This window comes from Sturnus vulgaris, chromosome 14 (assembly GCF_052056855.1).
Source record: "Sturnus vulgaris isolate bStuVul1 chromosome 14, bStuVul1.hap1, whole genome shotgun sequence".
Classification (NCBI taxonomy): domain Eukaryota; kingdom Metazoa; phylum Chordata; class Aves; order Passeriformes; family Sturnidae; genus Sturnus; species Sturnus vulgaris.
Window position 1 is genome coordinate 2399915 of NC_142256.1, and position 24147 is coordinate 2424061.

At 40.5% G+C, this 24147-nt stretch overlaps 1 protein-coding gene across 2 annotated transcripts in view; it reads left to right on the forward strand.

Annotated features, from left to right (window-relative positions):
• Window positions 1–24147, forward strand: part of ATRX (ATRX chromatin remodeler) — a 65344-nt gene extending 41197 nt beyond the window's left edge. For both annotated transcript variants that reach the window (XM_014877104.2, XM_088172960.1), the window contains 18 exons: window positions 1125–1271; window positions 1464–1641; window positions 6598–6735; window positions 6946–7121; window positions 8104–8221; window positions 8779–8909; window positions 9202–9290; window positions 9448–9617; window positions 10491–10644; window positions 10909–11012; window positions 12531–12639; window positions 13674–13851; window positions 15190–15384; window positions 17902–18051; window positions 19208–19330; window positions 19876–19971; window positions 20443–20571; window positions 21315–24147. In XM_014877104.2, the coding sequence (XP_014732590.2) occupies window positions 1125–1271; window positions 1464–1641; window positions 6598–6735; window positions 6946–7121; window positions 8104–8221; window positions 8779–8909; window positions 9202–9290; window positions 9448–9617; window positions 10491–10644; window positions 10909–11012; window positions 12531–12639; window positions 13674–13851; window positions 15190–15384; window positions 17902–18051; window positions 19208–19330; window positions 19876–19971; window positions 20443–20571; window positions 21315–21593 (2664 nt within the window). In that variant the 3' untranslated portion in view covers window positions 21594–24147. The remainder of the gene's footprint in view (window positions 1–1124; window positions 1272–1463; window positions 1642–6597; window positions 6736–6945; window positions 7122–8103; window positions 8222–8778; window positions 8910–9201; window positions 9291–9447; window positions 9618–10490; window positions 10645–10908; window positions 11013–12530; window positions 12640–13673; window positions 13852–15189; window positions 15385–17901; window positions 18052–19207; window positions 19331–19875; window positions 19972–20442; window positions 20572–21314) is intronic.

Here is a 24147-nt window from a genome sequence, read left to right on the forward strand (position 1 = left end):
TTTTGGCTGTAACTTCTTGATAAGCAAGGAAAGCCATGGTTAGAAACATCTCTCACTATAAACCATTTTGAAGGCTGGTGTTTGAAGCTGAGGTGTTTGTTCTTTCCATTTGTGTCCATTTGCCAGTCACTGCTGTGCTCTGTGATGCCATTTGCTGTTTAGCTCCTACAAGAGCTGAAGCAGCCACGAGCTGTAGCAGACTTTGCCAACTGCAGGGCAGGATGTCAGCAGAGATCAGGGGAATCAGGGGATTGGGGAATTGCTGGCCAGGACAAAGGATTATAGTCATGAGACTTCCTGGGTAATTTTGTCTTAGACAGAAGCACCAGTTTTAAAAAGCACTTTTCTGCCCAGCATTCCAAGCACAGTCATGCAGTTTAAAATTCCTCTGTTAAATCAGAGTTGCCAGATACCAAGATTTGGTGCAGAAAGAACTTCTGCTGTTGTAAATCCAGAGTCCAGTGAGAGGGCTGGAGCTGCCATGGGATCACTGGCTCTCCTCTAGTCCTGCCTTTGTTTGCTGCTGCTCAGAACAGGCAGCCCAGCAGAAGCATTGAGTGACACCAAAAGGTTTTGTGTTTTTCCCAGCCCTGAGGAGATGTTGTCACCCTCAACATAGAGCCAGGCTGACTGCAGGGTGCATCCTTGGAAAACACTGCCATGACCTGCTGCAGAGCTCTGCTGAGAGCATTTGCCTTGAAATACCTTGAAACAAGTGTGGGAAGCTGCTTTAAGACTGAAGTTCACTTTTAAGAAACGTGACCGTGGATTTATTTTATGTTTGGGACAAATGTTGGAAGAAAGCTTAAAAACAACCTGATAGAAGTGTTTAATTTATGGAAATGATTGGTGAAATGTCAAGGGGGGATTCTTGATGAAATCCTTCAGCAATTCAAAAGGATCTCAGTATGTGAAGGATGTGTGCAGCCATGGAACACAGAGTAAGGAGTGTATGAACTCCAAATACACCTGTTTGAAAATTTCATCAAAAATTCTATTTGTCTAACCAAAAGCTATATTTAAACGTGACTGTTGTTGGTAATAGAATTACATAATTGAATAGATAGCATTTATCTTTCTTTCTTGGTGTTTATTTGGTGTTCTGCCTGTTTTTTCTCTTGCAGGTAGTAAGTTTTCTCCACACAGTCTTGCTGTGTGACAAGCTGGATTTTCGGACAGCTCTGGTCGTGTGTCCACTCAACACTGCCTTGAACTGGCTGAATGAGTTTGAAAAATGGCAAGAAGGTTTAGAAGATGAGGAAAAACTAGATGTAAGAGACTTAGAATTCTTCCTGATATAACTGATGATTTGCATAATTGGGAAGCTCCACCACTTAAAATAAGAGCTAAGAAATGTGCTTTAACTATGTGAATAACTTGCATTAATGTATCAGAACTATTAAAAATTGGACCACTATTGAATATTTTAAGAGGAATTAAAGGGTTCTTTTCCCCTTTGGAAGGTCTATGAGCTGGCAACTGTGAAAAGGCCTCAGGAGAGGAGCTACATGCTGCAGCACTGGCAGGATGAGGGAGGTGTGATGATCATTGGCTACGAGATGTATCGAAACCTGGCACAAGGCAGGAATGTGAAGAGTAGAAAACTTAAAGAAATATTTAATAAAGCTTTAGTCGACCCAGGTAAGTGAAAATTTATACAGGTTGTATAGTTTGGACTTCCAGGTTTATGTATATGAGCAAAGGAAATAAACAGTGTTGGTAAGATTCAGCAGATTTTCTTTTTTGGCTTTTGCTGTGTTAGAGAAATTTGTTCAGAATCTCCCCCATCTGCTTTTGTAAATAGATTTCTGTAACAGTCTTTTCTATTAAATCAAATACAAGGAATATATTCTTGAAACTTTTCTTATTAAGTTTTTTTGTTTGCTGGCTTTGCCTTCTTTGCAAAGTAATTGGAGGTGTCTGTTGGGGACCCAGGGCTGTTTTAATCTGTTAATTTATTACAACCACTGTTTTGTTCTTGATGGAAATCTACCACTGAGGAGGCAACTTCAAATGAAAATAGTATTCAATGTACCTTAGAAGTGTGAAACAACAAGTGTTAATGAAGTGCTGATTAAGGAAATACAGATAAAGCAGTTTATTATTTTTTCAGTCTTGAGAAACAGATGTCTGGTTTGAGCTGGGCTGGACTTAGCAAACTTATGTCAATATGTATGGAAGCATTTGAAAGTATTCCAAGTTGATATAACTGATTTCTCAGGTGGTCACCAAAAAGGACTAAAAATTTTAGGATCAGGAAGGTTCACCAAAATAGCAAAATTTCTCTACAAATTCCGAAGTGGTAGCTGATACCTGAAAATAATTAGGGTTATGCAGAATGTCTTAAAAACTGGTTTTAAAGGTTTTTACAGCTTTGCTGTACTGTTGGTATTTCTCCTTGAGAATGCAGGTATGGAAGGCAGAGTAAATGGAGCTGGGGTTTTCTTGAATTTTAGTTATCTGACTGGACTTTACATTGACAATGTGTGATTGATTTTCTTTTTTTTCCCCACTTTCTAATTGGTAATTGTACTTGTTGAGCTTGATTTTGTGAAGTTTCCCACTAAAGCAGAGCTGTGAATTCTGCTCTAACAGACAGAAGAGTTCATTCTAAGGGGAAAAATAACTTCATGATTATTGGCATTGGCCAAGTGCAACTGGCATCTCCAGCTCTGCAGAAAGGCTGTTGCAGCAGCTAAAACATTAATTAATTTTCTGCCAGTTTGACTAAGTCAAACAATGGCTGTGGAGTCAGGGAAGCTCCAGTAGAGCAGCTGATGAACTATTTTAACTATTTTTGTTGATATGTAATGTGTTGATTCCACACACATTATTTAAGCAGTGAAGGAAATGCACTTCTTGCTTAAGGGTTTTTTTGACTCCTCCTACCTAAGCTGTAGTTATTAGAAACAAAAAAAGCCCAACAACAAACCAAAAAAGAGGGGGGACCCTGTTCTGTCAGTGCTATTCTGTATCTGATTGTCTCAGGATATTGCATTTATTGAGAATATTATCAAGGAAGTGAAAGCTAAGGGAGAAAATGTGTGAATTGCTGTCTCAAAGTAGTGGTGACAGGGCAGTAATTTTGTATTTATAGTGGCTCATCTCCTGCAGTGATGAAATAAAATGTTACACAGTAATTGATTTTTGTGGGTTTTTTTCCTGGTGGAAAATGTAAGGGAGTGCAAACATAAAGGTTGTTACCGTGTGTCTTTACAGCAGCATTGTCCCTTGATGGATTTGTGTTTGTGTAATCCTGGGCTGGGAGATGTTAGGAGGAGACAGTGGCTGGTGTAACCTTGCCTGTCCCCTCCCATGGTTTTTACATCCTGCTGTGTTCTTGTTCTCCTTGCAGACCTCTTCAGACCCTGGGACAGAGCAGTGCTTGGGATTAGGTCATGGATTTGTGTTGTTTTAATTGAGTTGGGAAGCTAAAAAGCATTGACCCTCACAGATTTGAATAATTCCATGTGAACATGGAGCCTCTGTTCTGTTCTCTTCCAGGACTGGTTGCTAGAGTGCAATCAGACCATTGGGAAAGTCAGCCTTGAAATAACTCCTTAATTATTTTTGTAGAATCATGGAGACTTTAAGGTTGGAAAAGACCTCCAAGGTCGAGTGCAGGCTCACCATGCCCACTAAAGCAAACAGGATCTTCCATGTCTGCTCCTTTTTGGAACACTTCAGGGGTGATGACTCCACCACCTCCCTGGGCAGTTCCTTCTATGCTTAATCACTCTTTCAGTGAAGAAATCTTTCCTCATATCCAGCCTGAACCTCTCCTGGCACAACTTGAGGGCATTTCATGTTGCCTCACCCCTTTTTAACTAATTGTAGAAAGACAGAAGTGTCTGTGTGTTTTTCCCCATGAATTTTTGGAGCCATTTGGATTGGCTGAATGTACATTGCAAGATTCTCATTTGTTTCTTGCACTTGGTGGGTCAGCTTGGACAGTTGCAGCTTCCAGTGCAGGAGAGAACCATGGAAATAGGGAAACCTTGACCTCTGGGAGCACCTCCCATCCAGAAAGCTGCAAATTTGGGATTTGTGTGCTAATTTAATGAGATGTCTGGTGAATACTGCTGGGATAAGATTCTGTATAGGAGAATCCTGTGTTTCACTGTCAAGGGGAGCAGAGGGGGAAGGTTTAGCCAAAGTTTATGGGTGGAGAAGTGATTTCATTAATTAACCAGCTCTGCTCTGTGGAAGAATGGCAGGATTTTATACACATGCAGGGTTTCCAGGCTGCCTTGTGCCACTGCTGAAGGGCTGTTGGTTATTGATCACTGCTGTGTTCTGCTTGAAGCACTTGAATAAGTTGGTTTTTTTTCTCTTGTTCCTACTAACAAAAATTCTGGCACTGTTTAACTTGGAGACTTCTCTTAAATTGGCAGTAGTATAAAGTTCTTGTACACACAGGAGAACTGTGGGTATATATCTATATATATCTATCTTTTATGTATTTCAGTATATTAACATGTGCAAGTACAGTAAGAAGAGTGAGAAGATGAAGGCTTTGAGGAAGGATTGCATGAGTAGGGCTTTTTAACCTAGAAAAAAATCAAACTGACAAATTTTCCACCATTTAAGAGCTGGTTAATGAAAGGAGTGTTGTCAGCTGGTTTTGACATGATTAGGAGAAAGGAAAGGGCAGGATTTATTCATATTTGTAGCAAATTGGGTATTATTGCACAGTGTTTTAGCGAGAGAGAGGCTGTGGAGTTTCTTCACTTCTGTCAGGTTCTGCCCCTTTCTCATAACCCTTATCTCAGATGGAGAAAATGATCTAAATGATCCCCTGAGGTCCCTTTAAACTTTACATTCCTTTATCATATTTTGAGGAATGTTCTGTCCATAATGATTTGCATTTGTGTTTTGGAAGAACAAGGGAAAACCCCACAAATGGATGAAAATCCTTGCTGCTGAACTGCAGCCAAAATGTTAGTTCAAGATATCAGTGCTGCATTTCTGCCAAACAAACCATGAATAATTGTACTGAGATTGGGCTTTTTTCATATTTTTACTGTCATTTACACAGCAGGTTTTGAAGTGGTTTTTTTACATTTAATTTCTTTTAACTTCTTGTGAATGAATCACAGTCTTTAATGAAATGAGGACTAGAGAAAGGATCTGTCACTGTTAGACATGGTAACTTCAAATTAAAGGAAGGCTTTGTGTGTAGACACTCAGTGTTTTTCATTCTGTCAAAATTGGGAAGGTACAAAAGTCATGAAATAATGTGGGGAAATGTTTCTGTGGCAGGTGGGAAAATTCAGAAATACATTGGCTTGGACAAGCCTAAGTGCATTTGCAGTGGATTTTCATAATTGTCTTCTAGACTTGTTTCAGAAGTTTGGGGTTTGTTTTGTTTGGGTTTTTTGCTTTGAATGAAATATCGTCATGATTCCTTTCTCTTCATGTGCAAGATGCAAATCACTTTTAAATCACTTTAAAATGATTAAGGTGACTGGCACTGGTATGTCTGTGTAGTTAAAGGTGTAATTAATTCTCTGTTGTTGATCACTGCCCTAGAATGAATTTTATTCTTTAAAAGAATTAATTTTATTCTTTACGAGGCAATTTGAATTTAGTCTGAGACAAAATATTCTCAGTAAATTATAAAAGGTTAAACTGTCCTTGCTGACAAATCCTCCTTTGCTCCTCAAATATTGGCCTTTTTAGTGCTGAATTGCTGAACCCAGCTGGTGGCTTTTCTCCAAGGTGCAGCAACTTGTCATGAGCTGCTTTCAGAGTTGAGACTGCTGGAACTGAGGTCAGGTTTAGAGCTGGTAAAACATTTATTCTGAGTTACTACTTGGATCCTAGAATATCTTTTACTTCATTTTCAAGGAAAGAAATTCCAGAAATTGTGCTAAGTCTGAAAACAATTAAGAGAAAGTCTGTTCTGCCAAGTTGAGTATTATTTATCTTATTATTAGAGTTGCTTTGCATACTGTGGGAATGTTTTGTGTGGTTTTGACATTCCTTGTGCAGCTCACTTAAACCAGACTGATATTTTATCTCCTGGAAGAAAGCTGAGGACATTCCTGAGGTGACTTCCAGCTGCAAGGTGGCAATTCACTTGTCTGTAATTCAGATCAAATCTAGTTGTGTTTTATATTATCTAAGACTTCTGATTGCACTCTGTCCCCCTAGTGATACTCTTGCCTTCATGAAAAATTTCAGTTACCTGGTTTTTGGGTGTTTTGGGATTGCCCAAGTGTCAGTAGATGGCAGCCTAAAGCTGAGAGAAGAAAGTTTTTCAGAGTTTTGATGGGGTGGATGGAAGTGCAGCCATGCACAGCCAGCAGCAGCAGGAATAGAACATTTTAACAGGAATATGCTGCAAAGCTGAGTTTAATCCTTGCCATGAAAGCTTTAAAATAACAGCCTTGATTTTACCAGAGTGGCTGCTCTGAGTGCAAAGGCTGAGTGAGAACCCAATCAGTGCTAAAAAATATCACCATAAAACACATAAAAAAAGAGTTTAAAAAACCCTTAAGTAATATTGGTAGAACAAATTTTGTATACTTTAGGCTGTCAGGTTCTTTGTGGCAATGAGATATTGTGGAGAGATTTAATATTGTTTCTTTCCAGGTCCTGACTTCGTGGTGTGTGATGAAGGACACATATTGAAAAATGAAGCATCAGCTGTCTCTAAGGCAATGAATTCTATTAGATCTAGGAGAAGAATAATTCTGACAGGAACACCACTGCAGAATAATCTTATAGAATGTGAGTAGTTGTCTTTTATTTCCTCCAGCACACTTCTGCCTGTCAGCCATAGAAGATAAATTTAGTTTGATTGGAAGAAAAGGATTTGAAACAGTGCAGCTGCCTGCTAGAATTCTCTGTTTAGATGTGACACATTCATTTTCTGTTTGCATTAATCCCAGTGCTGTACTTTCCATTTTGAACCACTCAAGTCTGATCTGTTTCTCCTAGATCACTGCATGGTTAACTTCATTAAGGAGAATTTGCTGGGCTCAATTAAGGAATTCCGGAATCGATTCATCAATCCCATCCAGAATGGGCAGTGTGCAGACTCCACTCTGGTGGATGTCAGGGTGATGAAGAAACGTGCTCACATCCTCTATGAGATGTTGGCTGGCTGTGTTCAGGTGAGAGCAGTTTGTCCCTAACTCATCACTTCATTTAACTGCAGGGAAGGAGAGGAGTTATTTTTGTCTCGCTCTGATGAAATCCCCCAAGGCCTGTAAACTTCTGATATGAGAGCTCCATAAATCTTTTAACTTAAATATTTTCACTTATTTTCACAATTATTTGATTGTTAGATCTCTGCATTATTTGTGACTAGAAAAACTTCATAGTTTTTCTCCAAATGTCAGTGTACTCTAAAATACAGGTATTAGAGGATACAGGTATTTCCTGCTGGGAGACAAGAACATTTTTATGTAGAGTAGGACATGAGTTGCTCTGAAATATTCTACTTTAATTCCATATGAACATTTAAAAAATGCCTTAAAGTCTGCACAGAAAGTTGCTGGTCCATAGTTTGTCAGTTATTTCTGAATAGGTTTCTTTTTCTGATCTGTGAGAATAAGAACAATGGAAAACAAGAGAGAAGGAAAATTATTGAGGTTGAAAAGGGTGAAGAACTTGTTACTTTATACACCTTAGATAAAAAAAGCTTTGGATGGAGCCCACATGGATTTTCTCCCAGCCCTGTGCACAGCAGATCCTGTCCATAGAGAGCAGCTCTCTCTTGTGGTCATTGGGTGAGTGGAGAGACAGAGTAGTGTCAGAGTCAAAAAAACCCAAAACAAGAAGTAAAATCAGATTTTAGTATTCTAAAAAAAAAGCCCAAAAGCAGTTCCCAGAGCAGCTCCTGGAGTTGCAGTGAACTTTGCAAGGACTTAGCAGGTCACAGACTTTGGCCTGAGAAGCACCTGAGTGGGACAGGTGGGTCCCTGCAGTGAATTGCATTTCCTGGGCTGATTTTCCTCCTTCGGGGCTGGAAAGCACCACAGTCACCACCAGTGATCCACAGTGCTTTGTCCTTTGAGATACCACAAGTCCTGAAGCTGTCAGGAGTCGTTCCCATGTTTCTTGTGAGTGAAAGCACTGTTTGTAAAATTGCAGAGGAAGGATTACACAGCATTAACCAAGTTCCTGCCCCCCAAATACGAGTACGTGCTCGAGGTGCGGATGACCCCGATCCAGTGCAAGCTGTACCAGTATTACCTGGATCATTTGACAGGTATGTGCCTGCAGCTCCGATGGCATTTAATGAGGGACATTTTGCCACAGTTGGTAGGTGAAAATCAACTTTCTGAACCTAGTCCCATGCACTAAAGTGCTTGGTCAACAAACAAGCAGGCTGGGGTTTTGTAGGTTTTTATTCTACAGCATTGCAGGTTATTAAAGTTAGCTCAGATGAGTTCGATTCGTTGAGGCCTAAATACAAATGTTATTCTGTGTTTTCCACCTTGGGCTGCTTTTACAAAACCTAGACATGTCTGTCTTTTTAAGAGGATTTGTGTACGTTCCTGTACTGGGGAGCAATGTGCTTTTATGTAAAAAATATAATCATGTTTCTCATTATCAAGAAAAAAGAGAAAATCTAATTTTGACAACTTTAACTAGGAGAAAAAAATGGCTGTGAGTGAGTAATTTGAGCTCTTTTACAAGAGATGTTGCAGTATGATGTGCAGCTGGAAAGAACACTCAGATCTGCACTGCCAGGCTCTTCAAAGGGGAGCTGAGTGTGGCAAACTCACTTCAGGCTTCACTCTAAAACCTGAACTTTATTGTCAGGTGTAGGTGGTGGCAATGAAGGTGGAAGAGGCAAAGCTGGAGCTAAACTGTTCCAGGATTTCCAGATGTTGAGCAGAATCTGGACTCACCCTTGGTGTTTGCAGCTGGACTATATTAGCAAAGAAAATAAGGTAAATTAGATATATCAAAATACTCTCACTTGAGAAGTTTCCAAATAAGCTCTGCCAAACTCTAGGTAAAGTTTCGTCAAATTAATGGAAATCTTTGTTGCTGCAGGGTCATTTTGCTGCTGGTTTTGTCATATTTTTCTTGCTGGGTATGTTGTCATTCTTAAAACATTTTGCAAGGCCAGGCCTTTGTAGGACTTGCCATTGTTTAAATGAAGAGTAAGCAGATGGCTAAAGGTTTAATAAAAGCTTCTGGGTGAACATAGTTAATAATTTCTGTTTTTTCTCTTTTGAGGGCTATTTTGATGAAGACAGCATGGATGACTTCATAGCTTCAGATTCTGATGAAACTTCCATGAGCTTAAGTTCTGATGATTATACAAAGTAATTGACCTTTTATTTCGTTTGTTGGTGTTGTTTCCCTTACAGAACTGATTTCTATAAAGTGAATGTTTCTTTTGTATTTTATGCATCTGTTAGAACATGTTTTCATTCAGGGGGACTTAAAAAAAATAACGAGGTGTATAATGTTGCTTTTTAGGAAAAAAAAATCCAAGGGGAAAAAGGCAAAGAAGGAGTGTAGCTCAAGTGGGAGTGGCAGTGATAATGATGTTGAAGTTATTAAAGTCTGGAATTCAAGATCTCGTGGAGGTGGGGAAGGAAATGTAGAAGATCTTACAAACAACCCTGCATCAACAAAGTCAGATGAAGGTGAGGATAACACAGAGTGATGAAAACGTGAGGCAGCTTCATTTTGCAAAAAGCCATTTGAGAGGGCTGTCAGGAATTCTGCTCTATGGCAGAATGGCAAATTCCTTAATTCATAGTTACAGCTCCTGCTACTTCTAATTATGTATTTATCTAATTATGTATTTATATAAACAAGGGGTGTCAACTTAGAACTCACGGGTTTTGAGGCAGTGAAATGGTTTAATTCAGAAGTACCAAGTTATATAACCTAGAAGATTAATGGGAAGATTAGGAAATATATCTGTCATAATTTGTTGCATCTGGAATTTGAATTGGATGCTGAGCAAGCAGATCCATTGCAGCAGGAATACAACTTTTAAAGTTGTTATTCAGATTTCTTACAGCTGCACACTTAATTTTGGGTTTTTTTCCCTGTAAAAATCTAGCTTTTGTCTGTATCTGGTATCACAGAGATAATTTGCTGATTGTGTTATTTCATGTGTGTCTAATCTCTTTCCATAAGTAATTTAAAAATTTTGGGACAGTTCAGGTGAGAAGTCTTTTTTTTGCCCCCATCCCAATGACGTTTTATAAATGTGTAAGGGGTGGAGGGTGTGTATGTAAAACATTTACACACAAAGATTAATTGTGTTAAAGGACTTACATTATAGGCAGGATGAGTTTGTCTCTGCATCCCTTACATATTTAACTCTTGTAATTGCTGACAGTGCAAAGGCTGTTTTTTCTTTGCCTCTTTAACTCTTTTTCATACCAGTGTAGTCTAATAATGAAGGAACAATTCTGTAGTTCAGACATTCAGAGCCTTTAAATGAAGTCACTCTTATCATATTTGATTTTTATTTATTTTTCTTCGGGTTTTTTTTTTTTTAATAGGCAAAGCTACATCCTCTTCCAATCCTGGTAGCCCAGCTCCTGACTGGTATAAAGATTTTGTCACTGATGCAGATGCTGAAGTGTTGGAACATTCTGGGAAAATGGTGCTGCTCTTTGAAATTCTTCGAATGGCAGAGGAGCTGGGAGACAAAGTGTAAGTTCTGGACATGTTATTAAATATTTAGGAATATATTAGTCTGACAGTGTTCCCCATCCCCTCTTCATTCTGCTGGAGCTGTTTTCTGAAGCAGACAAGCATGGTGCACTCGTTTTTCTCAGGGATCTTCCCACACCTACATGTGCTCCACTGAAGACTTGTTCTGTTTGTCTCAAAGGTTGTATCAGAGGGAGGAAGGAACAAAAATGAAGCAGTATAATAATTAAAATAAATTCATAAATAAATAAATTCTTTTTTCAGCCTTGTGTTCAGCCAATCCCTAATATCTCTGGATTTGATAGAAGATTTCCTGGAACTGGCTAACAGAGAGAAATCCGATAGAGATAAGCCTTCCATCTACAAAGGTGAGTGTCTCCTTCAACAGCTGCAGTGCTCAGACCTCTTTCACAAGTCTCTAGTCATGCCCAGGGAATGGGTTTGAAATCAGTGTTTTCAGTGGGATATTGCATGCTCTGGACTGTCCCTGAGGCTGCCAGGGTTATTGGGCTCCCCTGGAGGAGCCCATTTTGGACTCTGATTTCACTCTATCATCCATGCTCGTTGCAGCCTAAGCAGATTAAATGTTCACATCTGAGAGAAGGCATTTTGTTGAATTCTGCACAAAAAGGATTTTAAATTCTGGTGCATGGCAAATCCTTCCTCCTGGGAGAGAGAAAGTGAAGGAAAATGAGGCTGCTTTAAACCAGCATGCAAAATATGGAAAATGTGAATTCAGACTTTACATGTACAGCAGCAGGCTGGCTTATGGATTTCATAGGGAGCAAGTATTGAATTATTATCCTGGTGGTGATCAGATGGCATGGAATTTCTCACTAGGAGTTCCCAGAGCTCCTGAGGATGCTGCTCCTCCCTAGCCAGAATTTCATTCCCAGGACATGTGGATTGAAGAATTCCTTCAAGTCTGCCTTTCCTTTCCAGTCTCTCATCCAGCTCTTCCACGTGTTTGCACTTAGAGAAAAGGGAAAAGTGGCTCAGTGATGGTGACTGCAGATCTCCAGTATCTGTCTCTCACAGATTTATTGTTCCTGCCTCTTGCTTCCTAGTCTGAATTTTGCCATCTCAGACATTACATTACATTGTCTTTTTGAGGAGTTATGCCTTTATTCTGAGATAATGTTTTAAGACTTCTGGGTGGTAGTTCTGGCCAGCAATTAGATGATGTAGCATAGCAAGATTCACCTTTCCTGACACATCTCACCAATCTGCCTCTCATGATGGATTGAATTGAGCAGTTCTGCTCCCAAAAACGTTGATTTCTTTATGATTGATGGCTCAGGGATATTAATTTTGTGTGCATACACCTTAATGACCAGAGAAGATGGATGGAAGGTTACTGTGAACTGGGGAGAGAAGAAAATCCCCCATCAGCTGTAGTTATTTTTCCCCCAATCTGACAAGTTGCTGCAACTCACAGGGTAATTAAACCCAAAGATTTTGCTGGATTTCAAAATGAGTTTGACCTTTGAAATCTCCTTTGGATCATTGACTTATCAGTGCTGGTTGTGTGGGAGGCTGACTGACACTGGTGCTGTAATGTGAACCGACCTGGTTCTATTGGAAAAGTGCAATTAGTGCTACAGCACCTAAAGATGAGATGTAACAACATCTTTGGGACTTCTAAAATTAACTTTGGCTCCAAGTTAAGGCATAGCTCTGCAAATTTATAAATACAGCTAGAAAGTGTGAAAAATAAGAGGACTTCCCTCTGCCAAAAAAACCTCAGGTATTTTCAAATACTTAAATTTCAATTTAACCTCAGAACAATTTTTAAATTATAAATTTCTGTCTTTCGATTCCAATTGGTTACCAGTCTGGTTATTTACACTATCAGCATTTTCATAACTTGGTTGTTGCATTTACAGGTGAAGGAAAATGGTTCAGAAATATTGATTATTATCGTTTGGATGGCTCAACCACAGCTCAGTCCAGAAAGAAATGGGCTGAGGAGTTTAATGATGAAACTAATGTGAGGTGAGATCTCCTGAGATACATTTGCTTTATTTCCCCCTTTTCTTTCTTTTGTTCCCTGTTTATTATTACTTTTATTAGCTCAATGACCTCAGGACCAGGCAAATGATGATCAGAACTCACACAGAAAACGTGCAGCAATGTGTTACTGATTTCCCATGAATCCCACTGTACTCAGCAGACTTTCCTTGCTCTTTCCATTGTCCTTTAGATTGGAACCAGTTTAATTCAGAGACAGAGTTTTTAGTGCAATTACTTCAAGGATACAAGGCCCTAGGAAGGGTGTGGCCAGGAGGCTTCAGTCCCTGGGCCACTCAGGAGCAAATTAACTCTTCTAGCTGCCTCCAGGATTGGCTCCCAGCCCTCCACTGCACCTCCAAAATGGGACTTTCAACTCTGATTTAGATAGAGAGGTACAGACTTGTTTTTGAATGAAGCTAAGGAGCTTCACCTTCCTAGATTTGTTTAAAAAACGAAGTATGTAATCATGGTGCAGTCATTTATAATGTGCAGGGGAAAAAAAGTGAAAGAAGTGAACTAATCCAGTGTTAAGACTTGTAAATAGTTTATTCTGTCAGGTGTCTGTCAAGAGCTGGTTCCAGGGTGAACCTGAGTGAGATTTTTTGAATCTCAAAAAACCCAGGTATATCAAAGAGACCGTGTCATTGAGAGTTACCCTGAAAGTTGGCAGGCCAGGAAAGAGTTTCAATGGCATGGAATCTGTCTGTTTAAAATTATGGTTTAATTTGATGTAACTAATTTCATTAGAGCTTGAAAATGCAAACCCCAAAGTTTTTTCTTCCCTGCCAGTTTTTGTTAACAGCTAATTTGCAAAAGGCCTTGATGTGTATTTTTGGGAGTTTATGTTTTGCTAAAAGTGTTGTCCTTGTAAAATCTGCATCTGTTTTATGCTTAATATATTATTTTAATGAAGTTTTAGAGTTACTTCAGTATATGAACAGCTCCACAGTAACCCAGCAACGCAGGAACAGTTATTTTCCAAAATACTCCAATTTTGCAACTCTTCTCTGTTCCAGAGGCCGCTTGTTTATCATATCCACCAAAGCAGGTTCCTTGGGAATAAACCTGGTGGCTGCTAACAGAGTCATCATCTTTGATGCCTCCTGGAACCCCTCCTATGACATCCAGAGCATCTTCAGGGTTTATCGTTTTGGGCAGAACAAGCCTGTGTTTGTGTACAGGTTTTTGGCTCAGGTAGGTTTCTGCCTGCAGTTTCTGTGCTGTTTCATCCTGCAGTCAAATTTGGGAGCTGGCACTGTGGGGACTGTCCCTGTTTGGGCTGGAGTTGGAGTAGGTAGTGACCCAAGGTGATGCAGACATATTCCAGCTCTGATCTGGAGCAGCATTTGGTCACTGAAAAGCAGCTCATAAAGGAAAGAATGGTCAAATAAATTACACATTACCCTGTAAAGTCCCCCTTGTCTGACACTTTGTGTAACCAAAATTCTGGAATTCCAGCAGGGATTCACATCTCCAGACCCAGACTCAGAGCAGGAGTCTCAGCCTTTTTAATTTGCACACCACTAAAAGCCCTGAATGGAGCAGTCCCTGCAGAGGATGGTGGTGGTGTTAGGGAATAGCCCTGCCCAGGGCAGCTCCTTCTGCAGACCCTGATGGTCCAGCTGCAGTGAAACCACATGGATGCAAGTTAATTTTATAAAAAGCCATCCAGTCCTGACTTGAAAACTCATATCACACCCTCCAGATGTTAAAGATGGGTAATAACCCAGGTGGGCACTGATCTGTGCTTTATGTAAGGCCATTATTTGTGTTAGAAGTGCCTTGCTTCAGCTGCTGGTTCCTCAGGTGTGACAGAGGAGCCTGGAGACCTTTCCCAGTAGCACTTTACCCTTGATCCAGTCACCTTTCCATCCAGCTGAAGCAGATCCTTGTCTGGGACACGTTACTGTCAGAAATGGGGTTTTTCTTCAGGCTTCAGTTTATTTTTGTAGTTTTCTCTGTGCACTTTTGAACTGTTGATATCCTTTTTAAATTAGGCTGTTCAGAACAGGCTGTGCTGTTCTTGTCCTTCTCAGTCATCTTCTTTTTCAAAAAATAAGTAATTTTCCTTTTTTTTTTCATCAAAGATCTAATTTTTTTTGTACACAGCTGTGGTGAATTAGAGTTGACTGCCTCCCTTCCCCTCTGCCCTCCACCACAGTGATATGGTATCTGTTTTCCTTTTTACAGGCTGCTCAAAGCAGCAAAATAAGGTACATGCTGTGAAAATTGCCATTTTTTGGTCATAATCCTACTTTGGGGAATTGAAGCAAAACTGGATCTCTTCAAAACACCACTAAAAGACCAATTTTCTTCCTCTAGCCAACAGCTAGATGACATCTGTCCCATGCACAATTCCTGCTGTGCTGCTTCCAGCAGGTTTTTTTCTTTTATTGCTCAGCGAACAAAGGGCTCGAAAGGGGTCAGGGAACCAAGGCAAACAGAACAGCTGGGTTGTTATTTTAGCTTTTTTCCTACCTGTCAGTGTTGCTGTGGGTGAGCAGTGGGTGTGTCTGTGTCTCCTGTGTTCAGGGAACCATGGAGGACAAGATCTACGACCGGCAGGTGACGAAGCAGTCGCTGTCCTTCAGGGTGGTGGACCAGCAGCAGGTGGAGAGGCACTTCACCATGAACGAGCTCACCGAGCTCTACACCTTCGAGCCTGACCTGCTGGACGACCCCAACTCGGAGAAAAAGAAGAAGAGGGACACCCCCATGCTGCCAAAAGTGAGTGGTGGCCGTCTGCAGGAGTTTTGTGCTTTAAAAGCAACGTGGGTCTGTTTAAATTTTTAGTGTAGAGCAGTGCCGGCTGCTTGGATAGCAGGAAACACAATAAAATCCAGCATTAATACAACAGATCTATAATGAGCTGGGGGAGGAGTTTCCCCTCAGTTAATTGATACTGTGAGAGAAAGATACTCATTAAAAGACCCAACTTCTAAGTCAGAACAAACAAAGACACTTTTTTCATATTCATGTTGAATGAATAGAAGTTTTACTGCATGAAACTCTGGAAAATTCAAATTAGCATCTGAGTGGGTGCTGGTGATACCCAGCATAGCCTGAGTTTGTGAAAACACATCTGTGGGGTTGCACTGGAGGTCAGAATCACCTTAATCCATGTTTTCCTTTGCCAGGACTTTTTGGGTTTTAGTCTCCTGTTCAACTTCCTGTGGGGACCATTAGTAGAGATAAGAAAAGATCTGCAGATACTTGGAGTTAACAGAATATTTGTAATATCGATGTGCTTGACATGAATTATTTACTCTTAATTTCTACTGCTTGATTTCATTCATCCCCTATCCCTGCCCAGCTGGAAAGGGCTGCTTTGGAATTTCAGTCCAAAAAGGTGTCTTAAGGCTGAATGTTCACTTGTCACCTTTGCTGTATTGAAGTGTAGAAATAAGGACATCATAATTGACAGAATAGTTAAGTACAGTCAACATGAAGTGGACAAAGGCAATCTTGGGGCACTGGGTGTCCCTCAGAACTGGCCCTGCTGTTGCACCCCTGCCCTGGCTCATTCCCCATTCCTCATTCAGGGAATTAAACTTGAAGTCACTTTTTTATTGATGTGAGATGAAAACTTGGCTGAGTTGAGGTCATGCAATGCAGATTGGAAAAGCAGATTAAAATCATAGTTCAGATTCAATTGGATATGGTATATCAGTATTATATACTACCTCATGTGATTTACTTTGGTTCCATGCTCAGGGACAACTTTGTGAATTTTGATCTCAGGATTAGGAGAATTTGCTTTTTATTTAATTTTTTTTTATTTTTAACTTTAGTATTAAATGTTCAGCTGGTTGAGAAAAACCTGTGAATTACAGCATGACTTGCATTCCTTCATGGAAGATTTCCTTTCTAATACACTGATCTCTCCATAGCATTTAATTTCCATCAGGATTTTAAAAGGACAAATGTCTTTTCTAAAATTCAAACCCATTTTTCAGTCTCATTTAATATTTTCATTGATCACCAGGATTTTTTTCCTAAAGTTTACAAACCAACTGATAATCATTATTCTATCAACAAGCTAAACAAATATAAAGAAATAATTATTCTGACAGTTTTTTATGTGAAAGGTGAATTTATTGTATTTTTTATTGTAAGATTGAATTAAATGTGAATTTATTTCACATCCCTGTTTTCGGGCTCCCATCATTAAAGTCAACACAAAATAAAGTTTAGCCAAAGAAAAGCAAACACCCAGTTGGATGTAATTTAAAGCCCATTTGGAGGGCTGTGCTGGGAGGAGCTGGTGATGAAGACAATGATTCACACCACGAAGGAGAAGGGTGGGACAAAGAGCAGCTGATTGATAATTGCTTAATGTAATTAACTTTTCAAACACACAGAAACAAACAGCTTTGTGTAGCTGCTGGGATAGGTCAGAATTTCCACAGCAGTTCCCAGAGTGGCTGCAAAAATCTGCTTGTTTGTGGGTGCTGCTTTTCTGTCACTGTTCATTCAGCTGTGATTATAAAATGCCAGGGTGGGACAGGCTGGGGCCCTGCTTGTGCAAACCCTGGCACAGTGAGGGCAGGATTGGGGCTGGAGGGGCTCAGGGAGCTCCTGGACTGTCATTCCTCTCAGGAGTGGTTCAGTGATGGTTTCATAGTAGGAATTTTAGCCTGAATGCTGAGGTGTGTTGGAGCTTCCTTAATTCATGAAGCTCATCAGCCACACAAGTCATGTAAAAAGCCCTCTTCAGAAATGACCTTAGAAAAGGAGATCCTGAGGTGCAGCAGGAGCAGTTTTTCATAGTCCTGTAGGGATCTTTTTCTTCATCTTTTGCAGCATCGCTTTGACTTTCAGACAAAAAGGTTTTAAAAAATTGGAGATGTTGGTCCCAAAGTACTGCTCAGTGTTGGAAAGCTGTAGAGATATTGTTTATGTCTAATAAATGCAGATTTATTGATGGGTCCTGTCTGTTCTCCAGCCTAAGCAAAGGAAAAGCCACTGAGCACTTTCCATTCTATTTAGGTGCATTTATTGTTGTGGAATCTGAGTGCATTCCTGTGGTTTATTAAGTGACTGGATTGTCATCTCTGCAACAGATTGTTAATCCATTGCTCTCCCTCCGAGGAAAATTGTACTTTAAAATGATTTCCAAGTTTCATTGTGCTGTGGAGTGCTCAGAGCTGCTGTGTGTGGAATGGGGAGGGAGCAGGAGGGGGGACACGGGGAGCAAACAGGGCAGAGCTGCTGAGTGACTCCTCCTTCACCTCCTTTGAACAGGACACGATCCTGGCAGAGCTGCTCCAGATCAACAAGGAGTACATAGTTGGGTACCACGAGCATGATTCACTCCTGGACCATAAGGAGGAAGAGGAACTCACTGAAGAAGAGAGGAAGGCAGCCTGGGCAGAATATGAGGCAGAAAAGAAGGTAAAGCTGTTTAATTGGTTTATATATATGAAAATAACCTTTCCAGGTTTTTTTTAGAGTCACAATTACCTTTTCAGTTTGAATAATTAAATTTTGTTATAGACCAAGAAATAAATATGTAAAGCAAATCTTGACATAGGAAAAATGGAGATACTGTGTCTTTTTTGCTCCTTCAATGCTGGTTCTTTCTGTGTGTTTGCTTTGTTACTTTAATTACAAGTCACTTCTACACCTGCATTTTTTTTCTAATTTATGATAAAACTCAACTGATGTCCTGTGTAATCTCTCTTTTCCCATTTGAGGGTGTCCCTCTGAGGGGCTCTGTGTGACAGTGTTACCTTCCTTAGCTAATACACACATTAAGATATAAAATAATATTTAATAATACAACAGAAATCACTGAAATTAAAATAATGTGGAATCCTGCTCCCATTTTGTTGGCCCATGCCCTTTATCTTGTCAGATACATTTGATGGTGGTTTAGCCCCACTCATTGGGTGTGTGGGGTGCACCAAAGCTCTTTGTGGTGCTAAAACAAAATCTGTGCCTTTACCCTTGGCAAGGTCATAAGGGAAGTTAATGAGATGCCACCAAGGTTGAAATTCTCTTTCAGATTTGTTGGTGTTACCCAAAATTACCTTTTGAATTTCAGTGGGTAAGGCACCCTCAAAAGCCTTCCACTAAAAGTACAAAAAGTGGGTGTGTAAATTGCCACAGACCACCTTGAGTGAACTGATGAAAAGGTTTGGGGAGGGAAAAGAAATGGGGAGATGAAGAGTAAAATCTGAAATTGTCCTATGAGAAATCCAAATGGGCAGTGAGCTTTACATTCCTGCTAATAAACTGCATTTTACTTCTTCAGAATTTCATTACAGGCTAGTCAAACTCACCATTAAGTAGTGGGTTTTCAATATAAAAAATTCTCTTAACCAACTTCAGCTGTCCTAATAAGCTGTGGTCATTTATGTATCAAATATTGACAAGCTAAACTCAGAGATTATTCAAGACTTGGATTCCTCTGTGAGTGAAATGGGGCTCTGAGCTGAGGTTTGGAAACCTCCATGATCAATGTTCAGGTCCTGTTAGGGGCTGCTTTGGCTGTGTGGTTATTACAGAATGATCTGAGTTAGTGACAAGTGCACTTTGTGTTTTCCAGGGCATGACCATGCGTTTCAACATGCCAACAGGGACCAACACAATGCCCACAAATTTCAGCTCTCAGACTTATATTCCTTACAATTTGGGTGCTCTGTCAGCAATGAGCAACCAACAGCTGGAGGTAAGGAGCACAACGTGCCTGTGTTGCTGCAGGGGTTTTCTGTCCCAAATTGTGGATGTCAGTCTGAAATAACTTTATATTTTTGATTTAGAGGTTTGGGAGGGGAGTTTTGCATGTAGCTTTATTGAAATTTAACTTTTATGTATATAAACCTATACCTAGGCAGACTGTTGGGATTCTGGAGCCTCACCTGCATTCTTTGCAGACTTTAATTACCACTTTTGAAACTGTAACTGTAATCTTCAAGTCTGTATGATAGAAAATTTACGTGGGTTTTTAGCATCCTTGTGCTGGTCTGAAAACCTGTGGCTACAAAAATAGGTTTTTACAAATGCTGTCTACAAATTGCCAGGTTTATACATGTTGTTCAACTACTCTGTGCTGAAATTCAGATGGGTGGCAGCTTAGACTCATTGACTTGTGCATATTGAGAGCAGAAAGGCAATTGAAGTCTAGGTATGTACAAGAGAAAGATGAAGAAGGCTGGGGAAGAAATGTGTTTGGTGGTTCTGTGCTTTATAACTGATGTTCTGGTGTTTTCTCAGGACCTCATTAATCAAGGAAGAGAGAAGGTGGTGGAAGCAACCAACAGTGTGGCTGCAGCAAGAATCCAGCCCCTTGAAGACATCATTTCATCCATTGTGAGTGCAGTGGGTAACCCTGGGCTCAGATCAGGAGTAGAAAACATTAAACATTATCAAACAAAGCTATTGCTGCTGCAAATGGTCATCAGGCTAATGAATTGCATTATTGATGAGCAGCATTTCCAGTTGGTAGTGACCTTTATCCCTGCAGTAACCCTTGGTGGTGTTTAGCTGGCACAGAGCCTTACAGGAGTGGCAGTTCAGATCTGTAAGTATTTGCCCTGCTGTGAAAATGCTGCTTTTCTAGAAATCAGAATAGCAATTACAGGCAAGTAGTTATTGGATTTTGTGGACAGTTAGAAGAACTAATAACTCCTAGTTCTGGTTGTGGTGAAGCAGTTTTGCACTGACTGGAAGTTGGGCTGGTTTAACTCTTGGTGCAAATGCAAACAACTGTGCCTGTATTACCATCAGGCTTTTGTTCAAACCACCAGTGCCAAGAAGGTTTTGGGTTTTTTTGCTTTTCAGTGGAAAGAAAACTTAACCCTGACAGAGAGCCAGGTGCAGGCCTTGGCCCTGAACAGACAGGCGAGCCAGGAGCTGGATGTGAAGCGCAGAGAAGCCATTTACAACGACGTCCTCGGGAAACAGCAGATGGTAAAAGATCTTACATTTATTTACCTACTGTCAGTGTTTGAATGAGGATCTTGTGTGTGCTCATTCCTGAGCTACAAGTGTCTGTTTAGGCACATAAATATCCCTCACAGAATGGTCAGCAGCGTGCTGGGGTTCATTGCTCAGCCTCAGTGAAGGAGACATGGGAGAAGTTCATAAAAAAGCACTCGCCAGGTTTTTGAGCTGAAGTGCTTTGCTGCGAGGTCATGAGGCGTAAAGAGAAATCTGATTCCCAGAGCTCAGCCAGCCACTTAGGAAACACATCTTAGAAAGTGTGGGTAATGTTGTTTTAGCTTGAAATTACTTTGCAGAATCTGAAAGTTGCCCAGATGATGTCAGAGGGAAGAGTTTTCTCTAAGGCAAACAAACACTGACAGTCCACAGGCGGGACTTTCAAAGGGAAGATGAATGGTACCTGACAAATGATGATGTAACTTATACCTGGGAATAATTTCACAGTAGAGTACATGTGGCCATGGAAACTCACCGAAATGCTGCCTGCAACACAATAGCCAAGTCTTCGGGAGAACTGAGCCCTAAATGCTGTTACTAAATGGTTTCTCCAGTAATGGGCTGCTGAATGCCATCACATTAGGGATGGTGATAACAATGGGGCTTTTTCCTCCAGCCATGCTGTCCCTAACAAATTGATTTCAGCTCTGAACCTGATCCTGGGAGCAGGGGGACGGGTGGTGCACTCAGCCAGCTCTGCTTTCCCTCCACAGTTAATCGGTTGTGTCCAGAGGATCCTGATGAACAGGCGGCTCCAGCACCAGTACAACCAGCAGCAGCAGCAGCAGATGTCCTACCAGCAAGCAGCCATGGGCCACCTCATGATGCCAAAGCCTCCAAATTTGATCATGAATCCTTCCAGCTACCCAGGCATAGATGTGAGAGGAATGTATCAGTCAGTGTCTGGTGGGATGCAGCCACCACCCCTACAACGAGCACCACCCCCAATGAGAGGCAAAAATCCAGGGCCTTCCCAAGGGAAATCAATGTGATTTTGCACTAAAAGCCTAAAGGATTGTTAAATCAGAGAAAGAACTTTTATTTTTTTAGGAATCAATGGCCTAACAGAACTCAACTGTAAAAAAAAAATTAAAAAGAATAGTTTGGTTGCTCCCCTTAAATGCCATGTTCCATATTAGTGTTTCAGCTTCGTTTAAATAGGACACGATGTTTTCCCTGTTGTCAGTGATGTTGCCTAGAATCTTCTTACATATGTTGAGTACAGGAGATAACAAGTTGTTTTCAGTGAAAACAAGTCCTCCTGTTACAGTAGCATCTCCACAGGTTTCCTGTCTAAACTCCTACGCTTGCTTTTCATGGCTGCAAAGCTTTGGGAAGCTTAGGAAGGACTGCAGGTCTGTATGTTCAGTCTGACATATGTGAATTGTAAACAGCTGAGTTCTTGATTAGAGTTGATTCCTCAAATTATGGAATATTTTTCTGCTTACTCATTTCTTTCTATTAGTGGGAACGTTGTTACAGAAATAGTCTAATTTCCTTCATGGGTCATCTCTGCTGAATGGAACAGGAGCTGAAAATACTCTCTGAAACAGAACTGAGTGCAATATTCGTAATTACTACTGCTCTGAACCTTCTGAGGCACAGGGAACTGTGCATCCAGCCTTAAACATGACTGGGCCTTCCCCAGTCTGCTGCCATTTCTTGTTTTCAGTTCCATGTGATGGAGTAGCAGCTGGTGATGTGGGAGATGCTTTTCCTTGAGGTTGGAGTCCAGCACAAAGCACATTTCTGGTCACTCCTTCACGCTGGTGCTTCTGTCTCCTCCCATTGCCGGCGATGGGGGACAGGCCAACACAATTCAATCCTGGCTTTTGGGGGTAGAATGGTGATGGTGGCCAGGGTCAGACCTTGTCAGAGAACCCCCTTTAACGTGGCACAACCATTGCCAATTGAAATTCCATACAGAGAAAGGGCTGTAGCAACTCCTAGAGCTGCCAGGAGCATGAAATTGCTTTATTGATAGAAGTGTGGTTATGCACTCCTCCCCATCCCTTCGGTTGTGTGAAAACATGGGTTAGGACACGAAGAGATTTTGGTTTTGATTTTGTTCTGTTTTGTATTTTTTTTTAATGTAGGCCAGAGATAAATTTCGGGTTTATTCTATACCATTATCACTCTCTTTGCCCACACTTGTTGTGCTTGTGAAGTTCTTATTAAATACAAATAGGGCTTTACTTTTCATAGTTTGGTTGCTTCTTACCCCCCAAAAAACCCTGTTGATAATCTGGGGGCACAAGTAAGTGGCAGGAACATGGAGGTGGTGATGTGTGGACAGCACAGGGCTCTGGAAATGGATGGAGGCTGTGGCTCTGGATGGTGCTGAACTCTTCTGATGCTGGCATGAACTAAAAGCATTTTGGTTTCTGGGAAGTTCCTTGCAGGAGTTTGAGTTCTTGCCCTGAATGGACAAGTTTTGCATCTAAACATGCAGATGTTCCACGATGTGTCAGTGTGTGGCTGACACTTGGTTTGTGACGTGGGCAGAGGTTGGTTGGGTGCTGCAAACCCAGCTGACAAGTTTCTGTCTTGGACTCTTTGATGACAAGATACCAGGAAAGACCCTCAGTGTGTTCTAGTGCTCTGCCAGCCCTACAATTAACTCTGATCTGGGGAGGGAGCAAAGAGAGACGTGCTGGCACTAGAAGAGACAAAAGTGAGACGTTGAGACAAACATTTGAAGGCAAATGTACTCTGGGCAACAGTCACCGATATTCCTACGTGTTGTGAATAAGAGAAGTAATTTCTACCAAACCTGGGAATGTTAAATGGAGTTTTACAGTAACTCAAAGACTTAAATGTGGAAGTTTTAGGCAACATTGAAAGGCACATTTTATTTCATCCTGGACAAACCTATGGATAACAGAAGACTAATGCACAAGAAGGAATCCGAGATAAGCATTGAAGTAAAACCTGGACCACTTTGCTTACGTTTCTCACTCGACATTTTAGCTGCATAACGATGTGCTTTGAGTATAACATCAGGCTTTAACCAGTACTTAAAGACAGAACATACATCAGTAAGATAATAAAAGGCTCATTTTTATATTTGTTTTAGATGTTTTAACTAGATAAAAATGGCTTAAGATGACAAATAAAAATGTTGCTTGTAATACAGTTTTGCCTGCTAAATTATCCACATTTTGTAACCTGTTTATTCCTTTGGATGTAAAGCGTTTTTGCTTAGTATTGTGATATTGTATATGTTTTGTCCCAGTTGTATAGTAATGTTTCAGTCCATCAACCAGCTTTGGCTGCTGAAATCATACAGCTGTGAAGACTTGCCTTTGTTTCTATTAGATGGCTTTTCAGTTCTGTATTAAATATCTTAAGTGCTATAGAGAAGGTGTCCCCTCTTCCTATAAGGCTGTTTTGTAATATATATAAGGACTGGAAAAGTGTTTTTAAAAGAGAAGAAGCATTCAAGTATGACAATATACTATCTGTGTTTTCACCATTCAAAGTGCTGTTTTAGTAGTTGAAACTTAAACTATTTAATATCTCATTTAATAAAGTGACCAAAATACA